This window comes from Ochotona curzoniae, unplaced genomic scaffold (assembly GCF_017591425.1).
Source record: "Ochotona curzoniae isolate NIBS_2020 unplaced genomic scaffold, NIBS_Ocur_1.0 scaffold_274, whole genome shotgun sequence".
Lineage (NCBI taxonomy): Eukaryota > Metazoa > Chordata > Mammalia > Lagomorpha > Ochotonidae > Ochotona > Ochotona curzoniae.
The window spans coordinates 6,042,945-6,061,629 of record NW_024467101.1 but is presented as its reverse complement, the minus strand read 5'-3'; the positions used below and the strand labels follow the sequence as shown (position 1 = coordinate 6,061,629).

Here is an 18,685-nt window from a genome sequence, read left to right as displayed (position 1 = left end):
GTTTAGTCTCTTGTAGCACCTTCCCATCCTCCCCTCTCCTGGAAAGGAGGTGAACCAGCTCTTACCTGCTCTGTCAGGCTTGTATTGGGGCAGCTGGATGAAGGAAGACTGCTGCTGGCCAGCCTCAGACCCAGCCTTAACCACCTGAGTGGTCTGACTGGGAGCCAAAAGAGAGTGGCAAGCCAGGAGGGCTTCAGAGAGAAGGTGACACATCACAGCTGGACCTGGGAATTCTCAAAGGAGCCGGCTGAGCCTCTGCAAGGGCTCGCAGCATGGGACCCACAGTTTGTGTTAGCCCAGAGGCTCCAAAGGAGGCCTTGGGTGCCTAGAGTTGAGAGAAATGAATGAGAGGTGGATGGTGCCTTAGACAGCATTCCTTGGGGTGACCCTAGGGCCCCAGCACTGTAACGTGCGGAGCTGCCAACACAGGTATCCCCAGCCTGTCTGGGATCACTTTCTAGAGAGGCATGGAAAAGTCAGCAGCTCCCTGCCTCACACTGCACCCCAAATGCAGTCCTCTTACTCATCTTCCCCAAGGTAGACCCCACACCTCCACCTGGGTCAGGGGTCCCTTGGAAGGAGGAGCTTCAGAGGCTAGCCAAGGGATGGGAGTGGGGAGGAGTCTCAGTTAGCAAAATCACACGCCACCCTGGGCACCAGCGACAGCACCGGGCACCAGGGCCTGGAGCTGGTTGATGGATGGCCGGGGGTATCCAGGGCCAGCCTTCCCACAGCTCAGCCCTCACAGTCCAGTGGGACAGATATTGAGAAGTGACGGGACCAGAGCTTTGGCCAGAGGGAGGGCTTGGCGTCCTGGGAGCCGTGCGTGGCTCCCTGGGCACTGATGCAGAAGAACCCAGCAGGACAGTGGGAGGACAACATCTGTTTTGGCACCATGGCTGTGTTCCTGAGTGTTCCCTTCTCACGGGTCCCTACCCCACGCCTGGCCCCGTCCATCTGCAGGGCATCTGGCGGATCCCCGTGGACGAGATCGACCGGCCAGGCAGCTTCGCCTGGCACATGAACCGCTCCATCGTCCTGCTGCTCAAGGTGCTGGCCCAGCTCGGGGACCACAGCACTCTGCTGAAGGTGTCCTCCATGCTGCAGCGGACCCCAGACCAGGGCAAGTGAGTGAGCTCTGCTTCCCCCAGTGTGCCTCCTCGGGGAAACCCCTCTGGCCCAGAGTCTGTGACCAACCCTGTGCCGTCCCCATGCCGTGCATCTGAGCACCCCAGAGACCACACAGGCCTTCCCCACTGCTGGCCTTGAGCTCCACAGCAGGACTTCCCCCTCTCTTAGGACTTTCAAGGTGCTGTCAGTTTGGCGGGGGGGGGGGGGGGGGGGGGGAATATGTATTGTGGTAGTAGCCATGGTAACTCCAGCAACAGCCACTAGTAATGGGGCAGGTGTTGAAAGGTGGGGGTGTGGGACAGCCCAGAGGACGTGTCTGCACCAGGTGTGATGGGGCGTGGAAGTCCTGGGATCTGGGGGTCTGGCCTGGCTGTGAGCCCTGGTGCCAGCACTGCAGCCACCAGCAGGGTGGGCCCGTGGACTCAGCTGGGTGAGGTTAGAAGTTCCAGGAGGCTTCTAGGGACAGCAGAGTCCTCCCACCCGAATCAGGAGGTAGGCAGGAGGCAGGCCAGGATCTCCCCAGAACCAAGGAGGAGCTTGGGGCCCATGTGGAGTCTGACACTCTCCCATCCTCCCTGGCCCACCCCACGGGACCACAGGAAATATCTGCGAGATGCTGACCGCCAGGTCCTGGCACAGCGGGCCTTCATTCTCACAGTGAAGGTGCTGGAAGACACGCTGAGCGAGCTTGCTGAGGTACCGTACCCCCAGCCCAGCACACCCATGGATCCCCTCCTCCTGCTGTGGATGTGGAAGGTCAGCCCTGACAGTGATGGGTGACCAACTGTGGCCCCTCTGTGGGGCCAGGCACCCTGAGCTCTGAACAACACCAATGAGAACACTGGGCTTTGTCCTCCTCTCGTCTTTAAGGAGGGCACAACTGGGCCTCCAAAGGCCAGGGAGCCTGAAGAAGCAGTTCAGGAGCCCCAGCACCCATGCCCAGTGGCAGGGTTGGGGGGACCTGCTGCCCAAGACTTGGCATATACCCCCTTCCCACATAACACTCAGAGCCCAAGGCTACATAGAAGTCCCTGGCTCCAGTGCAGCCTGAAAGAGGGTGCTGGGGTGGCGAGAGGAGCAGAGAGGGTGGGTGAGCCCCATGTAGGGCTCCCCTGGCACCCAGAGGTGTGCCACAGTGTGCAGCCAAGACACCAACAACACCTTGTTCCTTTCGCTCCCCCTAGGGATCAGAACGGCCAGGGTCCAAGGGCGGCCCCCCAGGACCCAGGATGACCACTGACGCCTCCCACAAGGCCAGTCCTGAGGGAGGCCAGGAGGGCGGCCTTCCCCACCCCAAGAAACCCCCTCTGGCTGATGGCTCCGGGACAGGGCCTGAGTCAGGGGGCAGAGCGGTACCCCCAAACCACCGGCCAGTAGCCATGGACTCGGGAGACAGCGCCGAGCAGGGCGGGGAGCGGAGGGACAAGGAGAGCCCACGGCTGGGGCCTGCTGAGCCCATGGACACAGGGGAGGCCACTGGCCGCCGTGCCCCCGATACAGAGCGGACACCCCCCCTGCCACCCGGGCGCCTCCCCAGGGACCGGGTCCCCGAGAGCCGGCCCACCGAGCTGTCCCTGGAGGAGCTGAGCATCAGTACCAGGCAGCAGCCCGCACCCCCAGCCTTGCTCACTCCTGCCCTCTCCACCCCCACCACCGTGGGCGCCCGGGCGGGCAGCCATGCCGACGAGCCACCCCCAAGGCCCAGCCGCAAGAGGAAGCTCCTGGAGGACACAGAGTCAGGCAAGACGCTGCTCCTGGATGCGTACCGTGTGTGGCAGCAGGGCCAGAAGGGCGTGGCCTACGACCTGGGCCGCATCGAGAGGATCATGTCTGAGACCTACATGCTCATCAAGCAGGTGCACGCCAGGGCCAGGGCTCCGGTTTGTGTGGGAGGCTCCCCGGGGAAGACATCTGGGCAAAGGTGTCAGGCCTCTTCCAGCCTCAGGGCTCTGGGTAACTGCTGTGGAAGTGAACTCGGTGTGGTCGGAGGGATGGCTGGGTCTGTACTTGGCACTGCCCCCAACGCTGCCAGGGGTTTCATAGATGAACACCTGTTCATCTTCCCTGGGTAGGACTGGGGGTGGGAACAAAGTGTGACCAGCACTGGTGGGGGACTGGGAGGGGATCTTACGGAGTTTGGACCAACTTTGTCAATGCAATGCCTGTGCCCTCTCAGGTGGACGAGGAGGCAGCGCTGGAGCAGGCCGTGAAGTTCTGTCAGGTCCACCTTGGGGCTGCCGCCCAGAGACAAGTAAGCCATAGAGCCAGCCCTCCCCTCCTTTGCAGGTGGCCCCAGGCAGGGCTGGGTCAGCGTGTCCTAACTCTGATGAACCTTGGCTGGTAGGACTGGGAAAGGGGGAGGGAAGCAGGGAAGGCACTGCCCAGTGGCCACCTGCACAATCCCCAAAGCCACGTACCAGGCTCTGGAGTTGGGGGAGAAGGTCAGTCCCTGGCCCACCCCTAACCAGCTCAAGGGAGGTATCTGTTTTGCTCATGGTCTATCCCAGAGGGTGCTCAGGACCTCTGTGGATGTGGAAGGTCAGCCCTGACAGTGATGGGTGACCAACTGTGGCCCCTCTGTGGGGCCAGGCACCCTGAGTGTCACTCACGGCCACTCTGGACCTCTTGGAACCCTCCTATTCTACCTTTACCAGGGTGGACTATGCAGCAACCCCACCCCCCCACCACAGGGCAGTCCCCCGGCGTGCAGAGCTGGGGTTGGAACATTGGTGGGAACCCACAAAGTCACAAGCAGACATGGGGCTCCTGCACCCACATATGGGAGCTGGGGCCCACCCAGACCCATAGCAGGCCTGGTGCTGGGCAGAGGACTGCCTGGGGGGCACCCTGCCCTTTCTTGCTTTCTCCTAAACCCCCATCCAGGGAGGGTTGGACTTCCAATGGGGAATGAAGGCAGGTGGCCATGTGGAAAGTGCCCTGAAGGCCCCTGGCTCCCCTGGCAACCTGCTTGGGGGCATCCCGGGGAGCTTAAGCCCAGACGTTCAGAGTCCTGCCCACCAGCTCCCATGGGTCCTCCCATTCTTGGGGTTGGTCCGCAGATCAGATGCTGCACCCCCATGCCCAGAGTCCTAGCCAGACCCTGAGTTCCCACTGGCCACCTGCCTGTGTCCTCCGTGAGTTGCACCTTTAGGGCCCTGCTGAGGTCCCTGCTCATCTCCCATCTGCCATCGCAGGCCTCTGGGGACACACCTACCACCCCGAAGCACCCCAAGGACAGCCGAGAGAACTTCTTTCCTGCAGCAGTGGCCCCCACGGCCCCCGACCCCATGCAGGCTGATGCCCACCAGAGGCCCAACGACACCCAAGCCAAGCCTCGCCCTGCGCTGGCCAACACCACGGCCATTGTCACCTGTCCAGCCTCATCCTCCACCTCCACCCCACACACATCCAAGGACAGCGGGCACTCCCGGCCACACAGGCCAGAGGCCACCCCCAGCATGGCCCCTCCGGGCCCAGGTGAGTCCCACCCCAGGACCACCCAGCACAATGAGGTCCAGGTGCCTACCACTGGCTGTCCACAAAGTCCTCCTGTTGTGGAGAGCACAGGCAGGAGGTGGGCAGGCATGCCCTCTAGCCTGGGGGTCCCCTGGAGGAGGCAGGTGCCCTCGTCAGCCACTTGCAGACAGGGACCGGGGCTGTCTAGGTGCCGCGTCTAGACAGGTGGGGTGAGGAGGACACAGGGAGCTGCCACCCATGTGTTTGTCATTGTTGTGGTTTGCTTCTCCTGGCCCAGCTGAGGCCACCCTGCGGGCAACAGGAGCAGCCTGATCCTAGGCAGGCCGCGGTGCCTGACAGTATGCAACACAGAGTCTGCCTACACCCACCACCCTGTGCAGGAGGAGGGACGGGGCAGGCTGGACAGTTGGGGTAGGTGGCTCTGCCACTCTGTTGGTGGAGATCCTTGGGATCTAGGGTGCGTGGGCTCGGCGCTGGTGACCCCATCCTGGGGCCCCTGGTCAGGCTGTAAAGTTGCCCATCATAGGACACTGGTTCATCTCTTGAGGCTCGGTGCAGGGGCAAGGGAGGGGTAATCAGAAGAGATAAGCCTGCTGGCCTGGTCAGTGGGCTGACCTTGGGGGACCCACTGCTCCTGAGAATGCCATGCCGAAGATGACACAAGTGACAGTTATAGGGGTGGGGTGAGGGCAGGTGGAACCTAAGAACCTCACCCGAGGGACCCTCCCTCACTGTACCTGAGCCAGGGCAGGCTGTGGGCACATGCTGAATGCACTCTGTCTAGCCAGCATCTCTCGGGGAGGACCGGCCACCATGACACACAGGTCTTCGGCCAGTCACCGCAGCCCTCCCAACAGCCGTCACATGGATACATCACTTCCCCTCTCACGGCCCATGGCCAGGTGCCACAGCCACCTCTGTTGCACGCCTAGAGACAGCCATGGGTCCCAGAGCAGGTGGTACTTGGCTATAGGGCCGGGCCCAGGCAGGCACTTCCAGAATCTTCTAAACAGGAGGGACACCAGGCCAGAACAGAGTACCCCACTGAGTCTAGTGGGGTGACATGGGGCCCTACTTTGGGCTTGAGAACAGAGTATACCTGCAGAGGCGGCCTGTCCGTAGTGTCCATTCGCCCTGCCACAGTGGCCTTGGCCTGGGACAGAGGCACGCTCACACGTCCCCTGGCTTATAGTGGGGAGCTCGCTCCTGCAGGCCCTGGCAGATGCACCCTGAGAACTCAGCCCTGGGTTTGTCCCGTGGCGCTGCCCAATGCCACCTCCTTCCCCCAGCCCTCCTTGCCTGCCCACCCAGACCCCCATCTCCTGCACACCTCACTCTAGAACAAGTAGGGCGCCCATCCTAGCCCTGAAAATGGAGCAGGGTGGAAGTGTGAAGGAAGGGCTCCTGCCTAGGCTGAGCACCACCCACCCATGAGGCTGGGGCGACTGGATGGCCAGACCCATGCATGTCCTGAGAAGCCAGGCCCAGGGGCCTCCTGGGACACAAGCCTGGCAGACATCCAGGCTGCAAGGCTAGCCTAGGGAGCAAGAAGAGCAGTCCCAAAAGTCCAGGACTTCAGCCCAGCCACCTGCTTCCCACCGCAAAGAATGCTTCCCACCGCAAAGCCCAGCCACCTGCTTCCCACCGAATCCTGGGGGAGACAGAGGGCAGGCGGGGCCCCCCTTTCCCTGTAGTTACCCACACAGGAGTGCCAAGACAGCACGTGGGCCACCCAGTCTGGGCTGTGCAGGGCTGCCACGTGGCAGAGGATCTGATTTGACCTGGGAGCAGGTGTTGTTCTCCCCGCTGGCAGGCTGCCCAAGAAGGAAGCCCTGGGGTGGGTAAACTGTCACCTGAGCGGGTGCCCTTCAGAGCATCCCCCAGGAGGGAGCCAGCCCCACCCTAGGAGGAGCACCCTCCACCTGCTATGCAGCCAGCCCTAGCCCCAAGCCCGGGTGTGCCAGCTCCACCCTATCACATTCCTGTCCCATAGAGAGATTCCTATCAGCCAGAAAATGCAGGCACACCCTCACACCTGTGCATGCCCCCACACCGTGTGCCCTGCCCTCCAAGCCCTGCTGCCACCTGCTCAGTGCTCACTCTGCCTGCTGACCGCTGTCAGAGGCAATGGGCCTGAAAAAAGAGAAAGAGTGGCCCTTTTGAAGTAGTAGCTTGGGCCCTGGGCAAGTTTAGTGGGCCTCTGGAAGCTAGATGCGCCCCCCAAGAGCCCAGGAAGAGACTGGCTTTCTCCACTCGAGTGGAGGAGAAAGGCGTTCCTGGTAGGGCCTGAGCGAGAAGAAGGAAGCCAAGAGGCCACGTAGGAGATGGGGAAAGGAGGAGGCCGGGGCCCACAGCGCCTGTGCTAAGTAACTGCCTGGCCAGCAGCCACAGGCACCGGCCCTCACCCCGGGGGCCTGGCTAGTCCTTGGCACAACCCAGACCATTCCTAGCCCCTGCTTCGTGCCAGGGAAGGTGGGGTCTAACGTGGCATGTTTGGATTCCAGTGGCCCCTCGCTTCCCCTCTCTCCCCCACCATGTATTGGAAGGAAAAGGAGACACCACCCCTCCCCACAAGCTCACCCTCCCACGTGATGTGGCTTCACCGGACATGGGGCACGGGGCCATGGCCTGGGTCATCCCTCACAGCCAGTCTCATGTCCGCACAGAGAGAGAGGAGCTGGCCGGAGTGGCCGAGGGCCCTAGCTTCCAACCCCAGGAGCCGCGACAGAGCCAGCAGTTGAAGCCGGCCCCCACGGGACCCCCGGCAGAGCCTCCCTGCTGGCCGGTGGAGACTGCCCCCCAGACGGGACCAGAGCCCACCTGCAGCCAAGGTAAGGTGAACCACAGACAGCCCAGGGCCAGCAGCTGCATTGTCACCCCATGGCAAGCAGGGGAAGCCTCCTGGAGGAGGAGGCAGCAGCATCTGGTGGGATGGGGGGGTGTGGGCAGGGGTGAGGGGAAGGCTGCAGAGTCCCACAGGTCTGCTGCAGTGCCAGGGCCTGGGAGAAGGGCCCCGGAACCTCTTTCCCCAGCCCTGGCTTTACAGAGTGCGGCCTCACGCAGGCGTGGGTAGGGAGGAGCTTGGGCCCCGTGCCCGGGGCTCGTCAGCAGGCAGGCGGACAGGGTGGCCAGCTTGGGCTGGGCCAGACAAACATCCCCTTTCCCACCACCAGTTGGCCTGATAGCTAGGCCCCTTGGGACCCCCAGCTCGGGCCTCTTCCCTCCCCCACCCCACCAGCCACTAGGGACAGTGGGAGTGTCTCCAGGCCTGTGGGGACCCAGCACGGGCTCTGAGTCAAACCACACTCCTTTTACAGTCATAGGGCTGTGGAGGAATGCAGGGCCGGCCAGGCACTCCCGGCTCACACAGCAGCCCCGAGATTGGCCACAACCTGCAGCGCCCCCTGTCCAGGCATCTCCTGGCCTCGTTCACTCGCCCGCCCTGGGGGCCAGCTCAGTGTCCATCCTAGGACCCTCAAGGGTGGGGGGCATGCAGCAGGGCTGTGGCTAAGGCCCAAGCTGGTCAAGGGCTGGTCCAGCTCGGAAGACCATGAGCGAGGCTGGCTCATTCTCTTGAGGTCTCCCCCCACACAGCCGCCTGCTCCAAGGTGCCCAGCAGTGGGAACACCCAGCCACCTGAGGGCCACACAAATAAGACCGAGCCGTGCCGAGCCAGGGCACGACTCTTGCCCAACATGCCGAAGCTGGTCATCCCCTCGGCTGCCACCAAGTTCCCCCCGGAGATCACTGTCACACCGCCCACCCCAACCCTGCTCTCCCCAAAAGGCAGCATCTCCGAGGAGACCAAGCAGAAGCTGAAGGTGACTCTGACTGTAGGGGCAGGGGAGGTTTGCAGGGTACAGGGGTGGGGGAAGGGGGTAGGACCAGGGCAGCCCTGACCACCGGCTGCTCTGCCCTGCTCATGCACAGTCGGCCATCCTGTCCGCCCAGTCGGCTGCCAACGTGCGGAAGGAGAGCCTGTGCCAGCCGGCCCTGGAGGTTCTGGAAACATCCAGCCAGGAGTCCTCGCTGGAGAGTGAGACAGATGAGGATGATGACTGCATGGACCTGTGAGGGCCGCGCGCCCTGTCCTGTGAAATGGCCGTTGGCCTCGTGAACCCGGTGCCCCCGTCCATGCCCACACCCCACACTCCATCCCACAACCCACCCCTTTTGTTTGTTTGTTTTGTTTCTTTTCTAATAAAGATGAAACAGTTGTCTTGGCCTCTGTTTATGGAGGGTCCAGCATGGGAGGGCTGTGTGCAGGGCTGGGGAGCCCCACTCCACTCCCGGTGAGGTACCGTGGAGGAGGGGCGGCTGTTCTGGCTCGCCTCACCCAGCCCTGTCCAGCTGTGGGACAAGCGCCTCAGCCTGTGGGCCCCGAGCCCACAACGAAGACACACAAGGGAGAGAATGACCCAGATCCCTGGAAGCGGAGGCGCCAGAGCTAGATGGGACCCAGCTGGACCTGCCTCGCCAGCCCCCAGATCCTACCCCTGGGAGCAGAACCACAGCCAGCCCGCACACCCAGCGCTCCCTGCTCCTCTTCTGTCGATGCTCAGATCCAGAACTAGGAAGCTAACTCTGATACCCCAAGCCCGGGGTGGGGCCCAGGACTGGCCTAGCCCTCAGGTGGCCCACCTAGGTTCTCTTTTTTTGGAGGGGTGTCCCTGTAGTGTCTTCAATGGGGTGCAGAGCCGCTCTGTGCAGGGGGCGCTTGGGAGCCCCTGGGCCTGGTTCGGAACCTCTAACACACACATACCCCTCAGGAGCTGGCCTCGGTCCCACATCCAGCTCCCCAGCTGGCTTCCCCCTTCTCCCTGCCCCCCACCTGCCTAGCGGCTGCAGGCACAGCTAATGAGCTGAGCCCATCTCTGCCATCCATGACCATCTCCAAGGCCACAGTGAGAGCAGAAGTGAAGTTTGACAGAAGTAAGCAGAAGGAGCTCCAGGCCCAGCGCAGTAGCCTAGTGGCTAAAGTCCTCGCCTTGCACACACCAAGACACCATGTGGGTGCCAGTTCGTGTTCAGTGGCCCCACTTCCCATCCAGCTCCCTGCTTGTGGCCTGGGAAAGCAGTCGAGGACAGCCCAAAACCTTGGGACCCTGTATCCGCGTGGGAGACCCGGAAGAGGCTCCAGGATCCTGACTGAATCAGCTCAGCTCTGGCCATTGCGGCCATTTGGGGAGTGGACCAACTGATAAAAGATCTTCCAGTGTCTCCTCTGGCTCTCCTCTCTGTATATGTGACTTTCCAATGAAATTTTTTCTTACAAACCTTTAAAAAGAATTATTTCAAAATAAAGAAGCAGCAGCAGCAGCAGCTCCAGATGACAAGATTGGAGCGGCTGTGGCCAGAGACCCAGCCAGGAATAAAGCAGTGGTTACACATTCCTACAGGCGTCCTTCACTGAGCGCTGGCTAGTTTGCATCGAAACCTAGATCTTGTCATCATTGATAAGGATTTGTTACAAGGAGTTCCCATCTTGGATTTCTCTCTCTTTTTTTTTTTAGTTTAGTTACAGGGAGGAGTGAGATAAAGGGCATTTTCTGTCTTCCACCTGCTCATTCACTCCCCAAACCAGGAGCTTCTTCCAGGTCTCCGGTGGCCAGCTTCCGCAGGTGCCATGGGGGTGGGGGGGAGTAGAGCAGCCGGAAGAAGAATCGGCACCTACACGGGACGCCAGGGCACCGGGCAGTGGCTTCATTTGCTATGCCACAGCGCCACCGTGGTATCTGTGTGGCCTTCACCTGGTGTGCTTTTTTGAGTTCCAGGCGTGTCCTCTGAGACCCAGCTGGGCTCCAGCACTTCCCTGCCTAATCCCTTCCTCCCTTTGAAGGAGCCTCTGGCCCTGGGCTCAGCCAGGATCGCCCTCCTCCTCCTCCTCTTCCTGCCTGGGAGGTGCTCCTTGCCCTGCCAGGCTGCGAGGAGGCAGTTAACAGGGTCAGAGCTTAGAATCCCAGGTGCTACAGGCGAGGACAGCCCACCGCACCAGCCCTGCCCTGCCCTGCCCTGCCCTGCCCCACCCTGGGGGCGCCGAGTCAGAACCAAATTTCAAAACGATTGCCTCTGGACATCCCGCTTATCACACGCCAGAGACGCAGTTTCCCTTCCCTCTCCCTCCAGGGCCCATCCATCCCTCTCCACCCTCCACCCCCACCCCCACGTCCACTCCCAGTGCTCCCAGCTGGTGGGCCAGGAATGTGCTAACGGGGCAGGTTGGACTGCAGCAGGTTCACCCCTGCGGCACCTGCGGACTTTGAGAGGGAACCCGGCGAGGGGCGGGCCGGGGCGGGGCCGCCGAGCGCGGGGCGGGGCGAGGCTGGCAAAGACCCGAGCTCGTCCCGCCGCCTGTCCAAGCCACTGCAGCTGCGACCACTGGCCGGGCCATGAAGCCGGCTCTCCTGCCCTGGACTCTGCGGCTACTGCTGCTCCTGGCGTCGACCCCCGGCCCAGGACCCAGGCCGGTAGCAGGTAAGTTCTCTCCTGTATACCCTGCCTACCGCTGTCTGCCAGCTTTGCAGCTGCATTCTGTCCATCTGTTGATCAAGCCAGGGGTTGGGGTGAGAGGTGGGGGAAAGGAATTTTCTGAGAGTCCACGGTGCTTCTGGCCAGGAGGAGAATTCTTCCTGGGCTGGGCTGCTGCTGTGGGAGAGCTTCAAGAGAGGGAGGGAGAGTGAGAGGGGGGTGCCGGGAGAGAGAGAGAGAGAGATGGAGCTGATGAAGGCAGGTCCCTCGAGCCCCAGTACAGGATGTGATGTTACAAGGGGAACCCCACGCTGGGCTGTCCATTGGCAGGGGAGTGGAGCAGACCGTGGGAAAGTCTGAGAGGGGGTCGAGATTGCAAAGCAGAGGGTGGTCCCAGCTCCCTAGGCCCCTAACCCCTTCTGGGTTGTGTGTAACCAACCCCTAAGCCCTATTCTCCTCCTCTTCCTCGTCCTCGCCCCCTGGCCACTGTCCCTCACTCCCATCCCTGTCCCTTCCACCACACTTCCCGCACCTCTCTGAGCTGTCACATCCTGAAACCAATAAATATTTATTGATGCTCCTGAGTGCTGAGCCATGCACTTGGCCAAGCCAGGACAGGGACCGGCTTCCCCTGGCAAGACTTGTACTGGGGCTGGAGGCAGGGCGGGTTGGGGGAAATACATAGCCCGTTCAGAGAGCCAGGCATGCATGCGCACCACCTCGTGGGCCCCGCTTGCCCACCAAGATGAGGCTGTCTTTGTGGGAGAGGGTTCAGCCATGGGGATGGGGAGGGTCAAGTTCACCTCCATGGAGTTCACACGGGATTCGTAACATCCCATCCCCAAGCGAAGCAAGGGGATCCTCCTCCATGCTGCAGAATGCCTCGGGGGGTCCACATTTGTGCCCAAACCTATGTCAAAATCTCAGACCCCCCGGCTGTGGGCTACTGGTACCCACGGCTCTCGCCCCATATGCAGTGGTGGCCAGTGCAATTTCCAACCAGCGTTTCTGTGTGTGTGTGTGTGTGTGTGTGTGTGTGTGTGTGTATTGGGGTGTTATTTCCCTCCACCTCTCCCACTAGCCCAGAACAGCTGCTCCCTGCGCTGTGGGGACCAGAATGGATCCTGTTCCTGCCACCCGACCTGCTCCGGCCTGGGCACCTGCTGCACCGATTTCCAGGACTTCTGTCTGAAGATTACCCCGTACTCGGGCTCCCTGATGGGCGGCAAGGACTTCGTGGTGCAGCATCTCACGTGGCCTGGCCCTGCAGATAGCGTGATCTGCAGGTGAGAAGCAAAAAGGATCCTCCCCCCGGCCACCCATACACACACACACACCCCAATCCCTGTGCCTGCCCAGAGGGTCCCATGCCAGCTGGTGTGGATGAGGGTGCATGGGGCAGGTTCCTGGCAAGCAGGAGGCCAGAGGGAGAGCTTGCTGGATGGATTCCCCATCCCAGGGAGCCACCTGTGCATCTTGGGCCCCTACCTCAGGTTCAAAGACAGCATCGATACCTTGGGCCACGTGGACTCATCTGGACAGGTGCACTGTGTGTCACCCCTGCTGTATGAGAGCGGATATATCCCCTTCAACATCTCCATGGATGGTGGCATCTCCTTCCCTCGGTCGGGCACTTGGCTGTCCGGTGAGCTCTCTGCCTCCCACTCCGCTCTCTGTGCCCGGCCCTGCGCTCATATTGTAGGCTCATGGGGACTTCCCCCAGTACATAATCTATGCACACCGAGATCGGGCCCGCCCACCTACTGCTCTGGCTGAACCAGTCCCATAGCCGCAACCGATGGCACCCAGACTGGAATCTCAGCTTGGGCATCCTCCTCCAAGGACTGTTCTTGGGTGCCTTGGTCCCTTAGCTGCTGTGACGCTTTATTCCAGGGGCAGCCCACACACCCCAGATGTTGGCCAAGCCCTCCTTCATTCCCCCCACCCTACTCTGAACCCTGTAGTGCACCAAAACAAAGTGTCAGATGCGGAGAAGGCCCAACTGGTCAACGAGACGCGCTGGCAGTACTACGGCACCGCGGGTACCACGGGCACTCTCAGCCTGACCTGGGACAGCACGGTGCTGTCCACGCCGTTCGTTCGCATCGAACTCTGGGGCTACGATGAGACGGGTAAGGCCTCTGCTCCAGCAGCCACCAGGACAGAACGGGACAATGTGGAGATGAGGGCGGATGTCCACATGGGAGGCTCCGTCCAGGGGAGGTTAGGAGAGAAACAATCCCGTTGGGATCAAGGATCAGGGGATCAACAAGTACAGGCAATGGAAAGGAACCGCTCCCAGAACACTCGATCCAGCTCTAAGCAGGTCCCTGCTGGACCAGCCAGGGCACCCTTGTCCCTCAGCCCGCATGTCCATCATCTGTCACATTGGCCCTGTCCTGGCCTCTGGAGCGCCTGATGGAAGTCTCTTGCTCTCTCAGGGACCCCCTACTCTGACAACTGGGTTGCAGAGTGGTCCTACCTATACCCACTGGCTACCAATGTTGCCAACTCGGGCTCCTTCACCTTCACCCCGACGCCTGCACTTCCCACCTACCAGCGATGGAAGATTGGAGCGCTGAGGATCACCTCCAGCCAAAATGCTGAGGGACAGAAGTGAGCGAGGGTGGCTGGCTGGGGGTGGGGCATGCTGTGGCTCTGCCCACAGCTGGCAGCTCCATTGCTCTCCTGTGATGCAGGAACGTGCAGGCCATCTGGACCAACGACCACGCGCTGGCCTGGCATCTGGAAGAGGACTTCCGGAGGGACCCAGTGGGCTGGGCCCACCAGCAGTGCCTGGCCTGGGAGCAGGTGGACGACGAAATGCCCAACTTCTTGCAGGAGCTGCCCGACTGCCCATGTACGCTGGCCCAGGCACGGGCTGACACCGGCCGCTTCCACGTAAGCCCCCCACTGCTTCCCCACCAGGGCCCTGCTGGGGTTGGGGACAGGAGGGAGAGCAGGGCAGGATGCAGAGGGGACCACCCGCTCCCCGGCCCTGCAGGGCTAGCAGATCCCAAGCCCTGTGGGTGACCTTACAGACAGACTACGGCTGTGACATCGAGCATGGTAGTGTATGCACGTACCACCCAGGCGCCGTGCACTGTGTGCGCTCCGTGCAGGCCAGGTGAGCCCCCTACCCACCCAAGACCACCAGGACCCCAGGGTTGGGAAACAGTGGGTCAGTCCTGAGGTGACCCTGACTTGTCTGCCCCACAAGCCCCCGCTACGGCTCGGGCCAGCAATGTTGCTACATAGCAGACGGCACACAACTCCTGACGGCGGATTCGACCAGCGGCAGCACCCCAGACCGTGGCCACGACTGGGGTGCACCCCCCTACCGCCAGCCACCGCGTATACCCGGCTTGTCACACTGGTCCTATGATGTGATCAGCTTCTACTACTGCTGCCTCTGGGCGCCAGAGTGCCACCGCTACATGCAGCGGCGACCATCCAGCGACTGCCACACCTACAGGCCCCCACGAGTGGGTGGGTGCTGCTGCCGGCCTGGGTTAGAGGGGCAGGACCGAGCGGGAGCGGTGCCCGAGATAAGCACCTCCTGTAACCTCTCCCCTTCTCTGCCATTGTCATCGTCCCCAGCCTCCGCCTTTGGCGACCCGCACTTTGTCACCTTCGACGGCACCAGCTTCACCTTTAATGGACGTGGCGAGTACGTGCTGATGGAGGCATCAACGACCAAGCTGAGGGTGCAGGCCCGGGCCCAGCCAGGGACCATGTCCGACGGTGAGTCTGGGATCTCCTATCTGATGGAGGAGGCTCTGGCGATCGGACAGCTCAGGGTCAAACAGGGCTGGAAGCAAGAGGATTTCACACGCACACACATACACACACACTCACCCATTCCGCACCTGCTGCTTCCCCAGGAACAATGGCTCGGGCCACGGGGCTGACTTCGGTGGCCGTCCAGGAGCAAGACTCGGATGTGGTGGAGGTGCGCCTGGCCGAGGGCACCGGGGTCCTGCAAGTGCTGCTCAACCAGGAGGTGCTGAGCTTTGCTGAACAGAACTGGTTGGACCTAAAGGGTGAGCGGCCGGGCCAGGCCAGCGGGCTGCATGCAGAGGGCCGGGGGAGCCTGCAGTGACCAGCCAGCGAGGTGGCATCCGAGGGGTTGAGGCTCACAACCCAGGAGTCTGCTCTGGGTTCACGGGACTAGAGGGAGAGGCAGGCCTATTGGAGGTCTTCAGGCCATCCACCATGGCCTAAGGTTCATCTTCACCCATGTCTGCACTTGCATCATGCCCATGGGGGCAGACGCCTGGGACCCACTCAGCCAAGGACCCCTTCAAGTCCCAGCAGCTCTGAGATTATAAGTCGGATGCCCAGGGGGAGATGCACGGGGTCTAGGGGTACAGAAGCATGGGACATGGCAGGGGCAGGTGACCGTGACTGCCACGTCCAGGGGCTGGGCACCCCACAGGCTCATCATCGGGCTGCGGCTGGGAGGAGGAGGTGGGGACAAAGTGTCGCGTTCAGACGCAGGGCCGGTCTTCACCTGTTCACCCCCTGCGCACTGGCCTCCTGTTCCAGGCATGTTCCTCTCGGTGGCCGCCAGTGACAAGGTGTCTATCATGCTGGCCTCGGGGGCCGGCCTGGAGGTGGCCGTGCAGGGCCCCTTCCTGAGCGTGTCGGTGCTGCTGCCCGAGTCCTTCGTGAGTCACACCCGCGGCCTCCTGGGGACACTCAACGGAGACTCCAGCGACGACTTCACCCTACGCAACGGGCAGGTGCTGCCCCCAAGCGCCAGCGCCGAGCAACTGCTGCAGTTTGGCGCCGACTGTGAGTGAGCCCAGTGCGGTGGTGGGGTCGGGTGGGGTGACTGCCGTCCAAGGAGAGAGCACCCCTCCTGCATGCTCCCTACCCTGACCTCGCCTCCCCCTGCAGGGGCCGTGGACAACACGTCCTCTCTGCTCACCTACGACTCCCAGTTCCTGGTGCAGAACTTCCTGGAGCGCCCCAAGCACGACCCTGACTTCAGACCCCTCTTCCCTAACGAAACCACCCTCAGCCCTGGCCAGGCGGAAGAGGTGACCAGGCTGTGCGGTGACGACCAGTTCTGCCGCTTTGACGTGCTGGCCACCGGGAGCCTGAGCGTGGGCAACGCCACGCAGGCTGCCCACCAGCAGCACTGGTCTCTGGTGCAAAGCCTGCAGCCTGGTGAGCTGTGGGGAGGGCAGGGGCAGGGCCATGCTGACAGGGGATGGCCAGCTCTGACCTGTCGTCTGTCCCCTCGTCCTTGTCCCTGTTTTCAGTGGTCACCTGCGGCTGGCTGGCCCCTCCTGCCAACGGGAGCAAGGAGGGCATGAGGTACACCCTGGGCTCTACTGTCCACTTCAGCTGCAACAACGGCTTCAGCCTCGCCGGGGCCCAGAGCAGCACCTGCCAGGCTGATGGCACCTGGTCCGCACCCACGCCCGAGTGCCAGCAGACAGGTGAGAATGCCATCCACGTGCATACTGCCCCTGCCCCATTTCCCCTCGACCCCTGACCCCTGCCCTGGCCCACTCTGCCATCGTCTCCCCTCCCAAGGGCGGAGCTACACTGTGCTGCTAAGTGTCATCTTCGGAAGCCTGGGCGTGGTGGCCGTGGTGATCCTGGTCTACCTGCTGCTACGCCATAGGAAGGGCGGCATGTGAGACCCCAGGCGGACCCTTGGGTGAAGGTGGAAGAGAGGAGGGACGGTGGGGTCCCTGCCATCCTCTGCACCTGCTCCAGTTCTTCCCTGCTTTGTAGGAAAATGTGGTCTTCGCAGCCCTGAGGAAGAAGAGGAGGAGGAGGAAGGAGGCCTCCCAGGAGAAAGCATGGGCACCCAGGACTTGGGGACTGAGGACACTGCCTCCCCCAACCCCACTCTCATTTCAGACTGCAGGCTTCAGGCCTGGTGTCCTGGAGCGGCTGAGTCAGACCCACCCTACCCTGACCCTTGCCCCGCCCCACCATCCCTTCCCACCCCTCCCCTCCTATGCTGTGTTCACCCCAGGACCTCGGAGCCAGGAATTCAGTGACCATGACCCGCCCCAGGCTGCGATCTCATTCACTCCCTGTGGGCCCTGATATACTGGATCTGCAGGCCACCCCCTCCCCCATCGCCCTCCCCTCCACCCCAAGCTGAGCTGCCTTGATGGGTGCAAACGGACACCCCCCCAACACATGGTCCAAAGTCCCAGAGCAGGAGTGGGGGGAGAGAACTCCACCCCCACACTCCGCCAAAGGGGCGAAGCGGGGCTCCTATTGCAACACTGATTGGAGTCCCTAAGTCCCTCCTCAGGCGCCTGGGCCGACTGGCTGAGGATGGTTCGAGGTCTTGGTACCTTGCCGTCTATGCTGGCTGGAGACTGTGATGGATGGAGTTCCTTTCAATAAAATTAAAAGAACTTTAATAAGAAGTATAATCCTCCCTGCCTCAAAAATTGTGATCGTGAACAGCGACTCCTCCTGGCACAGAAGAGGGCTTAGCCAGGCATGGGGTGGTGAGGCGGGTGGTTGCCGCACTGGGGTGCATGGGCGTGAAGTTTGCCCCCCCGAGCCCCCAGAAGGAGATGGGTCCCAAGGCTGACTACGGATGGAGGACACTTGATAGCAGGTGTGCCTGCAGTGCCAAGGATGTACACGCGGGGGCAGCAGAGGGCAGGAGCAGCGGGCAGGCCTTTGGCTCCTGCTCCAGGGCCAGCATCCCGGCTGGGATTGTTACCTCTCACCTAGGGGAAGGGGAGAGCAGGGGGGCCTCGTGCAGTCACACCCCATCCCTCAGACCCAGCCAAGAATGCCGGCCTCCCACCTGACTAGCCTTGCCCTTGGTAAATAAGCCACAGGCGAGCTAGATGCCGGCGGGGTGGGGGAAGGTCCCATCTGGAGGGCTTCCTGAAGGAGTGTGTATTCCAGGGTATGCATGAGATAAGAGTGGGGTGTGGGTCAGGAAGGGCCCAGGGCTGGTGCTTCCTGTCTGCTCACCCCACCCTCCCATACCAGCTCCAGGCAAGGTGGAGCTAATAAGGACTGGCCTCTTGGCCACCAGGAAACATACTTTTCCTCTGTGCAGATGATCTAAGGCGAAGGTTGGCCTTCCCCATTCCCCAGGGTCCCTTGGCTATCCCTGTGCCCAGCCAGGCCATGTGAGCCCCTTTCAGTGGAACAGAGGTCAGCTACCTGGTCTGGGTAGGCATGGCACGGAGGGGGTGCAGTGGGAAGGGATGGCTAATGGACTTGACAGCTCCGTCCAGCACCCAGACCTCCCAGCCGCCCACTGAGGTCCAAGGACGGGCTGGATTCTCGCCTCAGATGGACTGGAAGGGAGAGGAACGGACTGAGCGAAGGTTCAGAGGGAGAGATCTGTACTCGTGATGGCAGGACTTGGGGAGTGCCCGTGGGGTTACGTCCCCGGGACTTCGTCCTGGGTACCGCATCTCAGGCCGCCCCTCCACCACCAACCACCACATCTGTGCCTCCTGCCAGGATGGCTCTAGGGCATTCCACCTCCAACCCCCACCCCCTCTGCAGCCTCCCCTCCCTGGCTGGAGATGGGGTGCCCTGGCCCCAGCCAGCAGATGTTCCTGGTGCCAGGGGCAAGCCGGACTGGGAAGCCCCACCACCT

At 62.1% G+C, this 18,685-nt stretch overlaps 2 protein-coding genes across 2 annotated transcripts in view; both read left to right on the top strand.

Annotated features, from left to right (window-relative positions):
- CABIN1 (calcineurin binding protein 1) overlaps positions 1-8,779 on the top strand; it is a 112,549-nt gene extending 103,770 nt beyond the window's left edge. Inside the window, exons 30-37 of the mRNA XM_041003467.1 lie at positions 964-1,127; positions 1,731-1,827; positions 2,316-2,987; positions 3,308-3,382; positions 4,326-4,608; positions 7,275-7,439; positions 8,203-8,429; positions 8,539-8,779. Of these exons, the coding sequence (XP_040859401.1) occupies positions 964-1,127; positions 1,731-1,827; positions 2,316-2,987; positions 3,308-3,382; positions 4,326-4,608; positions 7,275-7,439; positions 8,203-8,429; positions 8,539-8,682 (1,827 nt within the window). The 3' untranslated portion in view covers positions 8,683-8,779. The remainder of the gene's footprint in view (positions 1-963; positions 1,128-1,730; positions 1,828-2,315; positions 2,988-3,307; positions 3,383-4,325; positions 4,609-7,274; positions 7,440-8,202; positions 8,430-8,538) is intronic.
- Positions 8,780-10,997: 2,218 nt separating this feature from the next.
- On the top strand, positions 10,998-16,730 carry SUSD2 (sushi domain containing 2). The gene is made up of 14 exons (XM_041003580.1): positions 10,998-11,082; positions 12,158-12,362; positions 12,570-12,721; positions 13,041-13,208; positions 13,518-13,692; positions 13,776-13,977; positions 14,118-14,203; positions 14,297-14,565; positions 14,677-14,820; positions 14,961-15,119; positions 15,625-15,873; positions 15,979-16,251; positions 16,347-16,526; positions 16,624-16,730. The coding sequence occupies exons 1-14, from the start codon at positions 10,998-11,000 to the stop codon at positions 16,728-16,730; spliced, it is 2,454 nt and encodes an 817-aa protein (XP_040859514.1).
- The last annotated feature ends 1,955 nt before the right edge of the window (positions 16,731-18,685 follow it).